The sequence below is a fragment of the Lagopus leucura genome, unplaced genomic scaffold (genome assembly GCF_019238085.1).
Source record: "Lagopus leucura isolate 7727_CA_CO unplaced genomic scaffold, USGS_WTPT01 Super-Scaffold_100008, whole genome shotgun sequence".
NCBI lineage: Eukaryota > Metazoa > Chordata > Aves > Galliformes > Phasianidae > Lagopus > Lagopus leucura.
Window position 1 is genome coordinate 5843644 of NW_024962265.1, and position 12304 is coordinate 5855947.

A 12304-nucleotide genomic window follows, 5' to 3' on the forward strand; every position below is an offset into this window, starting at 1 on the left:
CTTTCTTTCTTTCTTTCTTTCTTTCTTTCTTTCTTTCTTTCTTTCTTTCTTTCTTTCTTTCTTTCTTTCTTTCTTTCATTTAATGCTGTATAACTATGACTAGCACTTTTTAAAAAACAATAATAATAAGGTTCTGCTACCTGGATTTAACATATTTACCTGCTTTCAAATGAATACTTGTTTTATCTCTTGGAAACAATGGTATATTGGACACACCTCCCAAATAAAAGATGAAACTTAGTTCATATTTGAGGTGCCAAAAAGAAATTCACAACTGCAGGTAAGTTACTCAAAGCTCAAGGTGTCAGCTTCTTCCAGTTGCCACCATGGAGGAGTCTGAAGATGTTCTCCATACAGGTTGTAAGAGCAACTCTGTAAGATTTAGGGGAACAAAATGATGTTAGTGCATGGTATAACAAAGAATTGTATTAAATATAAGCAACGACCAATCCTGTTATTAGGCTGACACATTCAACTTTGCTTGTTCTTCCTTCTAGCCCGAGAACTTGCTTTACTACAGCCAGGATGAAGAGTCAAAAATCATGATCAGTGATTTTGGATTGTCTAAGATGGAGGGTAAAGGAGATGTGATGTCCACAGCCTGTGGAACTCCTGGCTATGTTGGTAAGTGGTTTGGTTATGCTGTTATTTCACTCCTCTCAACTGCAATACAGAAACATGGTGAAAAAGGATATGAGAAAGGGAATAATTCATTTTCTAGTTCCACTACATAGTGCACAGGAGATTTTGCAGGTATTTGTGAGAACTAGAGATTTCAGAAGTTGCTGATGTTGTGTCCTGTGTGCTCTTCTCCCTTGGATCACAATCCTGCAATCCAGCTCAGGGTCTGTGGGATTAGCTTTCATGATTATATTTCTCTGCAAAAGGATTTTTGTCAAATCCTCTGCCTGTAGCTAAATTAGAAGCATGCAAAAAATATACTCAAATGCAAGCACCTAGAATACCAAGACACTTTACATAATGTAGCATATTACTTTAATCGTAAAGAATAGTGTTTCCTGGAATCCTCTGACAGAAGACAGTGAAATGAAAGAGCTAAGTATATTCAGAAAAGTTCTGTAGTTCTATATTTCAATTACATTAAGTTACTGACTTGTTTAAGTATTTAAAAACTCTTTAGATCCCTGATCCTTCCTAGGTAGTAGCAAATTGTTACCATCATATCATATATTCCTCAATCATATCATATATTCCTCAATATTTTGTCCATGCTGTAGTGATTGGCCTTTAGGCCTGTAACTAGCAGTGTTCCTCAGGGGTCTGTGCTGGGTCCGGTCTTGTTCAACAACTTCATCAATGACCTTGATGAGGGGATAATGGCCACCCTCAGCAAGTTTGCCGATGATACGAAGTTGGGAGGATTGGCTGACACGCCTGAAGGCTGTGTTGCCATTCAGCAGGACCTGGATAGGCTGGAGAGCTGGGCAGAAAAAAACCGGATGAGGTTTAACAAAAGCAAGTGTAGAGTCTTGCATCTGGGGAGGAATAATTCATGCACCAGTACAGGTTGGGGGATGACCTGCTGGAGGGGAGCTCTGCGGAAAGGGACCTGGGTGTCCTGGTGGATGACAGGTTGGCCATGAGCCAGCAGTGTGCCCTTGTGGCCAAAAAGGCCAATGGCTTACTGGGGTGCATTAAAAAGAGTGTGGCCAGCAGGTCGAAGGAGGTGATCCTCCCCCTCTACTCTGCCCTGGTAAGACCTCATCTGGAGTACTGCGTCCAGTTCTGGGCTCCCCAGTACAAAAAAGACAGGGATCTCTTGGAAAGAGTCCAGCGGAGGGCCACGAAGATGGTGAAGGGCCTGGAGCATCTCTCCTATGAAGAAAGGCTGAGTGAACTGGGTCTGTTCAGCCTTGAGAAAAGGAGACTGAGAGGGGACCTGATCCAGGTCTATAAATATCTAAGGTGTGGGGGGCAGAATGGCGAGGCCAGACTGTTTTCAGTGGTGTGTGGAGACAGGACGAGGGGAAATGGCCAGAAACTGCAGCATAGGAAGTTCTGCACAAATGTGCGCAAGAACTTCTTTACAGTGAGGTGACGGAGCACTGGAACAGGCTGCCCAGGGAGGTGGTGGAGTCTCCTTCTCTGGAGATGTTCAAGACCTGCCTGGATGCCTACCTGTGCGACCTGCTGTAGGGAACCTGCTTTGGCAGGGGGGTTGGACTCAATGATCTCTGGAGGTCCCTTCCAACCCCTACAATTCTGTGATTCTGTGATTCTGTGATTGTATCAGATTACTGATTAGAAATGCATTTACCAGTATCCTTCTAAAAAAGTTAAAGCAACGGAATATGAGAAAAATATGGCAGATGATGACAGGATCTGTGAGAAAACACTTTTTTAAATGTTTACTTTGTGCAATGGGACATCCAGCAAGCCAGTATTTCTTGCAAGGCAGATGAGAGGGCAAAATTAATGTCTGGGGTTAACTTGTGGTTAAATCCATGAAACTAAAATGACAGTGTCTTTTCCAAGGATAGACTTTCTGTCTTGTAGGACAGACATTGTTTTCTACCAGTCACAGATAGGCTTCTTTTTCTTTGCAGCTGCCATCTCACCTCAGATGATATCCTGATATAAGAACCTAAACAGATTACAAGGTTATGTGATCTGGATTTGTCCCAGGAATACCTTTTTCCAGGCATTATCTTCATGATACACGGGCACACTTCATTTTGATAACATCAGGAAAAAGAAAGAAGTGATGATTTTCTTCTCCCATCGAGATGACATCAGGTCATAGATGCATGAGTCAAGATGCCTTTCATACAGCCGGAATAACTGTCTTGTGTAATCACTCCAGACTGGAAATCTTTTTCTAAAGCCTTAGCAAGATCTGAGCTTAGACAGCAATTTTCATAATTTTTACTATCAGCTCTTCTGTCTTTAATTAACAATTTTTATTTTGCTCTCAAATGGGCACTGACTAAAATATGTCTGCAAGATACATGTAAGTTGAATGTTAAGTTTGTTGAAGTGCTGATAAAAATGAAGAAGTGCAACCCTGCTCTGGCACTATATGATCTCGTATGGCTTTTCATCCATTTAAGAAAATGTGCTATTTTGGAAAGGAAGCTCTCGAAGCATGTGCAACATGAATTGTCATAGAAACATCATAGAATCATCATAGAACCCTTTGAGTTGGAAGGAACCCTTAAAGGTCATCTAGTCCAACTTTCCTGCAATGAACAAGTACACCTACAGCTAGATCAGGTTGCTCAGAGACCCATCCAATGTGACCTTGAATGTGTCCAGGGACAGGGCATCCACCACTTCTCTGGGCAACCTATGTAAGTGCCTCATTATCCTTATCGTAAAAAACCTCCTTATGTCCAATCTAAATCTCCCCTCTTTTACTTTGAAAATATTTCTCCTTGTCCTATCACAACAAACCCTGCTAAAATCTTCTTTCTGTCCCCTTCCTTCTTATAGCCCTGTTTTAGATATGAAAGGCTGCTCTCAGGTCTCCCTGGAGCCTTCCCTTCTCCAGGCTGAATGGCCCCAGCTCTCTCAGCTTGTCCTCATAAGAGAGGTGTCCCATCTTTTGGATCATTTTGTGGCCCTCCTCTGGGAGCGCTCCAACAGGTCCACATCTCTCCTGTACTGAGAATGCTGCATCTGGATGCAGTACTTCAAATGAGGTCTCCAGCACAGTGCAGAATCTCCTCTCAACCTGCTGGCCATGCTTCTTTTGATGCAGCCCAGGATGCAATTGGCTTTCCGGACTGTTGGGACACATTGCTGGCTCATGTCCCACTTGCCATCCATCATTACCCCCAAGTCTCTTTCAGCAGGACTGTGCTCAATACTTTTGTCCCCTGGCTTGTATTGATAGTGGGGGTTACTGTCACCAATCTGCAAGAACCTTGCACTTGGGTATGTTGCACCTCATAACGTAAATTGCATAGCTCCACAGTTGCCAAGCAGCATTTAAATCCAGGATTAACTTCTATATTATTTGACAGGAGGAAGTGCTGCTTTGCGATGGGCACCAGAGCACATGGATTCTAAGCACGTGCATTAAGACACGGCATTACCTGAGGATTAAGCTTCAGCATTGTCTTAATTCTTAGTCTGGTCTGCAGGGCTCACACATGGGATTTCTCTATTCATTCCCTACCTGGAAAGGAAACCTCTGAGGAGGGATATTGTTCAGTGGGCATGGTGGGGATGGATTGATGGTTGGATTTATGATCATAGAGGTCTTTTCCAACCTTAACAATTCTATGATTCTACAAGGTTCTCTTGGACCCACTGTTCAAGCCTGACTAGGTCTCTCTGGAAGGCATCCTATCAATTGTTGTACTTGGACAGACGTTTTGGAGCTCTCATTACTCATGATCTGGATACTGATAGCTACAGAAGTGCCTTCAGGTCCTTTATTACCTTACTGAACACAGGATTTACTCATTGTGGTTGAAGAAGTGGCCACTTATTTCAGAAGTGCTGACAGGAGTTTTTCACCTCTCACACAAAGAAAACCTCTTTAAATATTTGTTCTATTCCTTTTTCCTTTTCCACAGGACAGAGCTCCTATTATTGCTACTGTTTGTTTTTTTGTTGTTGTTTTTTTTTTTTTTTAAATAATTGGTTGCCCAGACAACATTTTCTGGGCAGTGAATGTTTTTGTTGCCATTCCTCACAGTAATGCTGACAATTGGTCCTCTGTTAGTGTTACACCCAATTACATGTCTTCTGCATATGTATTCTTCAATTTGTGTGCACCTTTCGTGCCTTTCAGTCTCACTCCAGTGCCCTCAGTTAATGCAACAGATCTTCCCTCTACTGGCACAACATGAATGCAATCAACCTCCACACCTTTACACCAAGTCTTTTTGTTTTTTCTTCCAGCTATTTTAATCAGCTTTGAAATAACGCTCAAGGATTCTCGGCTTACAACTTCATTTCTGACAGTTTTCTTTAAAGATAATAAGATAAAGATAAATAGAACATCCCATTTTGTAAGATTTAATGAGAAATTAATACTCCTTGTCAGTTTAACTTTGCTTTTATATTTCTGGGAAAAAATAGGCAAATATTACATGCCAAAGGCACCAGGACTCAGTTAAGAAATCTTTAATGTCTACTGCTCTTTATACTTCATCTCCTGAAATGGATCCAGTCGGATCCCATTAGGCAAAGTGCTCCACAAGCTTCTGACTTTGTACCAGACTTGATCTTAACTCAGGTTTGCTGTCCCTCATATTTGCAAATATGCAAGGCCTCATGCCATTTCTGCCTAATTTCCACAAATAATATATACTTTCATCTCTCTATGATTCAATTTTTTAGTTAATCAATCTTTTTTAATTTTAGCTCTAAAGAATGATAAGACACCAAATTCCTGTTTATGTGGTTTAGAAGTTCAGCAAATAGAGGAAGGTAAAGTTATAATTTAGCTTCTTCAGAAATATCAGCTTTCTTTCTGAAAAGCAAATTGTTACTTATTGAATTGGTGGATGTCTAAATTGTGCATAGCTAGTAACGCATGAGCACATTGGCTTGGCTTTAAAGGCTCTGCTTTACAGATTAAATTACTGTCAGCATTTCAGAGACCTTATTATTTCGGGAGTCTTGTCAAAGATTTTGGTCCTGTGCTGAAAAGATGACTGTCAGAATATTTTCACCCAATTAGATTTAGCTGGAGGTACTTCTATTAAGATACAAATCTGAACGTTTACTTATAGTAGATAAGAAGGTCTGATAATACAGCCTTTTCTAATGAAATGATCTTCCATTTTCTTATCTGCTTTCCACTCTTATCTCCTTCCATTTTCTTAAAGAGAGTTCAGGTGATGAGCTGGGACTAGATACCCAAATTCTAGATAACAACATAAATGAGGTAAAATAAGTTGGCTTGTGTGATTTAACTCTTTGTAAATTAGGTGTGTGGATTGGTTTGCATGGGCCCCAAATGCATGGTCCCACCCATCTTCTAGACTAGAGAAGAAGTAGTGTTTTCCACATTCTTTGAATGATCTATGGGATTATGGGCAAGATCTGTATAAGCCATTAGTGATATGTTGATTTAAACATCACAGATGTGGACTGCTTGGAGACCGTTTATAAAAGCTTGGTTTTGATGGAGGAGGTGTTCAAAACTGCATGGAAATGAGTTGTCGTTGAGGTGTGTCAAGTTGGGCACTCAGTGAGTGACTCTCCAGTCACTCAACAAATTCCTCTGAAGAGATTTTGGCTGCTTGGAAACTAGGTCTTACTGATTGACTTTCTGTGAGATTTGATCTCTCAAAACCTTTGGTTACTTCTGCAGATGGGACTTAGACTCACAAGATGCTTACAAAAACTGGAAAGTTTGAAAAATATGCTGGAAAGTCTGTCTCAGCAATCTGATCTCCATTTGCAGAGACACTGAATTATTAACTGTGTTTGTGGCTGGCTAATATCTTAATCGTACTGAGATTTAAAATTCTTGTTTGGAGCCCAAAGCAACTTCAAGAAAAATTTTGTTGTATTTCCCTGTCTGAAGGATTGGGCTAGACCCTGGTTCTGTGACTGATCTCTGAACAACTCACATCACTTACTGGTTTTATTCTCTGTAGTGGCTTTAGAAAAGGTCATCTCACACCTTTCAGCTCTGCCAGAAATCCAATAGAAAGCCAGATCTTATCAAAGCCATGTGTTTCTCTTAGCCCTGTGCAAGACTGAAGCACTTAAGTAAACAATAGATTTCCACGTTTACTTTTGACTTAACTTGGTATCCTTTGAGCAAAATGCTTGAAAATAGTCAATAAGCCTTTGGAATATCCTTATTAGCAAAAAGCAACCCCAGGAGTTGTTTAGGCAGTAACATGAGTAATAAAGTGAAAATAAAGCATGGGAATTACTCTGATTAAAGCACAGGCTGGTGACAGTGCAGTCACTCAACTCCAGGAAATGGACTCTGCTAAGTTGTGGATGTAGCTGTGTTACATCCCATGATGGTTACTTACATCTGACTCAGAAACATGACATGGGGACAAGTGGACCAAAAGAAACTAGTGGGGCTACACCAAAACACTGCTGTCCTTACAAAACAGTACTAAACTGCAAAGTCTTGGCCAACCAGAACAATCGAAACACTGGAGGACTGTGTGAGAGAGGGAAACAAGTGGTTTTCATCCCAGGACTCAGTGGAAAAGACAGGCTTCTGGCTTGTGATGAAGCTGCTTTGTGTGTCTCAGCCTGTTTGCTCTGTGAAGAAGACATTTTTTATGATGGCAGCAGAGATCACACTGCTCTTGCACCATCTTTGGGGAGGTTCTTAGAGCAACCAAGCATCTACTCAGTGGTGTGGAGTTCCTTTCTGTCCTTCTCTTGAGGTGGTATCGTCAAGACTCCTAAGCAACAGGTCTAACAGCATTTCCCTTTGGTGTCTCTTACAAACCCTGCCCATTACTAACCTTTCATTCTGAATTTCATGAGCATCTTGCACCAGCACAGTTCTTTCACATTTCCCCATCTTTCCTTAAGAAACCTGTCCACGTGGCCCTGAGTAGTTACTAGCTGAACAACTAGTCCTGCGTTTTGCAAGGCTAGTTCGCTGGGACAGCTGAGTTGTTTCCCTGCCCAGTGTAAGTAGGTCCCTGATTGTTTTAACTGTATTTAGATATTTTTATTCCTCCCACATTTACAGCACCCTCCTGACTTGTCAGTCCTGTGGGAAGTCATCAGAACCATCACCCTTTGATCAAATGCATCATTCCTTCTGGCGTGCATGGGAAGGCGTGCATACATGGGAAGGCATATAAACCACAGAAAATAGCATTAGACTGAGTTCCTGTGAGACAGCAAAATCTGGTGGGAGTAGTAATATCATGAGAGTGAAGGAGAACCACTTTTCAGTATGAGACTGGAATGAAGGGCAGGCACCCTCATGACTTCAACGGGCTTAAACTACCAGAGCAATCCGCATCAGCTGAGCTCTTTGCAAGAACAGGAATTGCTGGGTTTGGCATCCAGCAGCTGCATTTTTAGGGAGCTTATCGGGAGCTGCGCCCACTGGGGGTAGTGGCACTGTGCTCTGAAAGGTTTCCAAATCTTTGTATTCTGAACTCTTTCCTAAACCCTTCATTTGAAATAAGCCCTTCAATTTTTATCTTACTAAAAAAACAAATAAGCACCCTATCTGTAAGTCAGCAGATTATCTGGCCTGGAAGTGAAGTGTCTTCATTATCCAAAGAAAGGTATAACTCACTGAGGACTGGTTTTCTTGTCCTTCCGATTGCTTTGGCTACAAGGTTCAGAAAGAGAGATCTGAATACCTTTTTCTTTCTGCTCAGGCTTCTTTTCCTGGCACCAGAAATGGGAGTTTTGACTTTTCCATTCTCCTTGCTGCTGTTTTGCTCCTTCAGTCAACTGTGTTGATCCTTTAACACTGTCAGCTCTTGTTTTTCTTTTGCATTGTTTCCTGCTTTCTCAGGCATTGATCTGTTGTCATTTCTAAGGGTTCCTCTGACTTGTTTTTCAGCTCATTAAATATTACCCTCTTTTTTTGTATATCACAGACAGATGATGCTTAGCTTATGCTTTCATTGCTTGTTTGCTTTTTAGAGCAAAACACAAAAGCAGCCCTTTGGCCATAAAATAGTTATTTAAAGCTCCTGCCTTCCTTCATTAAAGTTTACCAAAGGTGAGGTGATAGATTCATATTTGATTTGGCTTGATCCTGCAGTGTCTTTACCTGCTTCACAGCCACTGTCCACAGCATCAATTGCCTGTTATCAATGTTTTTGCTCAGGAGAGAGTAAAGCAGAAAGAAATACTCCAGCACAACTTTGATGTTTAAGAGAGAGAATCTTTATTTAGTTCACATCCCCTCATCTCAGATTTGTTTTCTATTATGTTAATGTGGTATATCTGTATAATGTCAGGACCTCACTTGTATCTGTGATGTTCAGGAGCAATTTGCATAATATTTCCTTTGGGGAATATGCAGTGTATAATGTTTACCAATCTTGAAAATGGTGCAAACTGGAACTGACAATCAAAGGAAGAAGAGATATGTGAATAGAATTTTGAAAATTTAGAAATGGGAGACATTTAACCACCAAAGCACAGGGGAAAGCAAACATCCCTCTTCATCATGCTTTCTCACAAAACTCAGTCACAAGAGATGGGACAAAAAGGAAAACTGAGTCCTACAAAACTTATTGTTGCACATCTTCATCTCCTTTTGTAGTAAGAACATTTCGTCCTTTGTGCTGATAGGCTACAGCAGTTATTTCAGTGTCCTGGAGGGAGTCAGGGACTTCTCAGGATTTGGGATGCAGGTTTCTGCAAAACATGTTGCCAGGTCAGGAGAGCTTCATGGTACGTGCAGAGTGGAGAGAAATATCTTTTGGCATGCCAATAGATAGGTATTGTAGTATTCACACATGGCAGCATTGAATGACGGTGAACAACATGTAAATAGAAAGAAACACAGAATCATAGAAGGCCTGGGTTGAAAAGGACCACAATGATCATTCAGTTCCAACCCCCTGCTATGTGCAGGGTCACCAACCACCAGACCAGGCTGCCCAGAGCCACATCCAGCCTGGCCTTGAATGCCTCCAGGGATGGGGCATCCACAGCCTCCTTGGACAATTTCTTCTTCATGCAGGAGTTCCAGTTTGAAGGATGACTCAAAGATTTGGGTTACCTTCACCTCGTGCTGCAGACTAAGGCAAACCCATCCTCAAAAGCTTTCATAATCCCCCTACCAGCTATACCTTGACTTATGTTCCCTTGGATTTTTTTCCTTACTGCAAATGTCTACCCAATGACTTGACCCATTCTGTCCTTCTGCTACTCTTGGAAGTACAACCTGGATGCCCTCTCTCATCTGCTTTGTGCACTGTCTTCCTTTTAGTCTCTTCTTTAAGCTCCTATGCCCAAGCACCAGAAAGACTTTTCAGTTTCTCATTAATGCCTCCTGCTCCATTCCTTGCTGGCACTTTTGACCTTAGTTTTATTGACTTGTCTAGTTTAGGAAGACTGCTCTTAGAAGAGTTCCTCCCAATACACCAAAAGCTTATACAGCAAATAAGTGTGAGGCTTGAGCTTTAATATATTTATGTTCTTCAAAGTTTTCTTCTTTGTTCTATAAATAACTAATTTGTGGCTGGTAAGACTCCTAGCACAGTAAGGTGTAATACCAAAGAATTATTTTTGCTGGTATTTAGCCTCTGCTGCTTTAAGGGTACTTTTTGTTTTGGTTTTGTTTGGTGTCTTTTTTTTTTTTTTTTTTTGGAGCATTTGAACTCTAGAGTATTCAGAGGAAATACTGTGCTTTTGAAGACCCTGTGTGGTGAGTCTGCTTTAGGAATGCCAATCACCAACAAATGGTGATTTGTTACATTATTGTGGACATTTTGCTTTGAAAATGCTTTGAACACGCTAAAGCTTCTTTACATGAGAAAGATTAGAGTCATGGGTTTTTAAAAATTGGCTTTATGCATTTTCAACTGAAAGGTCCAAACAGGGAAAGAGTAATAGTTCAGGAACCCAAATAAAAATTAAAAAGTATCTTTTCAGCTTTCAATGGCTTAAGAGAGGAAAGCAGAATCACAAAGAGTTCCAGTAAATGGCCATACTGTCACTTCTAGCGAAGTTCAAGCTACGGTAGTGGAAAGCAGTACAGAAACAGAGGGGGCTCCATTTCTTTGTGTCCAGTTCCTGCTGCTTTATGTTTCTTACTCTAAGAGGCAGGAGGACAAATGATCCCCACTTACTTTTGCACCCAGGAGGCTTCATGAGTCAGCAGGTGGTGGCATGGTGGTAGCTCTTCTTCCTCTCCTGCAGACCTAGCTTATCACTTCCCTGACACTTCATACTTTCTAAGTTGTCTCTTGAAGTCCCTCATTTGGCAGAGTAAGACAGTGGAGCTGCCAGGGTGAAAGGTCACTGCTCCAAAGCTCAGCCTCAAATGTCCTAAACTTCCTCTGGGAGGCAGCTGATGGCCTTGCTGCACTTAAACTTTTATGTGTTTTTCTGTCTTTGTTTTTCTTTCTTTTTTTGACGGCAGAAAATAGGGAATTTATTCCCCTTCAGGAGTCCTACTTCTTTTTAAGGAGAGAGAGCTTCAAAAACATCAGAATTTTTTAAAGGTGAGGGTTGAACGTAGGTGACAAAGAACTTAAGGTTTCAGGGAGCACTGTCAACTCCTACTTAACAACATTCCAGTGGTTGGTCTTGTAACTTGGGCTTGTTTGGCTTTTTTATTTCAGCTCCTGAAGTGTTGGCCCAGAAACCCTACAGCAAAGCTGTGGACTGCTGGTCCATCGGGGTCATCGCATACATCCTGTGAGTACCCACTGGGTTTTTGATCACACGCAGCTTTTGAACCTGCAATATATTCTTCCACCATGTTTGTATGCTCCAAGAAAATTCATCTCTGATGCTTGTGAGCCAAGATAAAATGGACTTTGGATACCTTCTAGTTACATAAAGGCTAAAAATTGGGCAGAAACAATAGTAAATGAACCAGAACCCTTCAAAAAGTGAAAATCCCTGCTCCTGACTGAATTACATGTTGTACAGTAGTATGGACTTCTTCAGACCATGGTGTTAGTGAAGCTATTCCCTCATCTGCTCAGGTTAGCTTTGACCAGAAGCAAGTTTGATCAAGTCCAGAGGGCATAGCATCATGCCTATAGGTGTATCTTGAATTGTCATAGAATCACAGAATGGCTTGGATTGGAAAGGACCTCAATGAAGTACCAATGGCACTTCTTTCCTTGAGGAGGTAGTCAAAGGAGCAAGAGCTTTTTACATACTATAGTGAATTATTTTCACCAAAGCTCAATATAAAATGAGATTTCTACTGAAAATGGTGGATCATTTTCTTTAACACCTCCAGCATCTCTAAACTTCTGGTCTTATAGGAGAAGATGAGCTTATTCCATTCCTGTCCTGCTCATACCAGAATTGTCATGCTTTCCTTTCTTATTTTTTTTTATTTTTGCATTTAAATTTTTTTACAACTGTCAGAGTTATACAAAGCTGAAGGAAAAAAAAAACAAACAAACTACTTCAACGAGAGAGCAGCATTAAAGCATTCCTGTTTTGTTTCCTTTCTCCTTGTACTAACATTTCATGGCCTGTCAACACGAGTAACTTTTTGATGTATTAGGTGCAATTGTGTCAGGACACACCTCTTTGCGCTGTTATCCACTCTGTGCAATGTTCATTCTTTACAATTTCATTTAGTCTTAAACAAAATAGCTTTTATATGTAAAATAGTATGAGAACACTTTGTTTATTTGCTTGTATGTACTTCTATTTAAAGTAAAGCCCTGCCTAC

The 12304-nt window shown here is 40.9% G+C and overlaps 1 protein-coding gene across 1 annotated transcript in view; it reads left to right on the forward strand.

The window, feature by feature from the left end:
* The window catches only part of CAMK1D (calcium/calmodulin dependent protein kinase ID), a 218645-nt gene that overhangs the window by 176007 nt on the left and 30334 nt on the right, over positions 1-12304 (forward strand). The window contains exons 5-6 of the mRNA XM_042872447.1: positions 498-624; positions 11229-11304. Of these exons, the coding sequence (XP_042728381.1) occupies positions 498-624; positions 11229-11304 (203 nt within the window). The remainder of the gene's footprint in view (positions 1-497; positions 625-11228; positions 11305-12304) is intronic.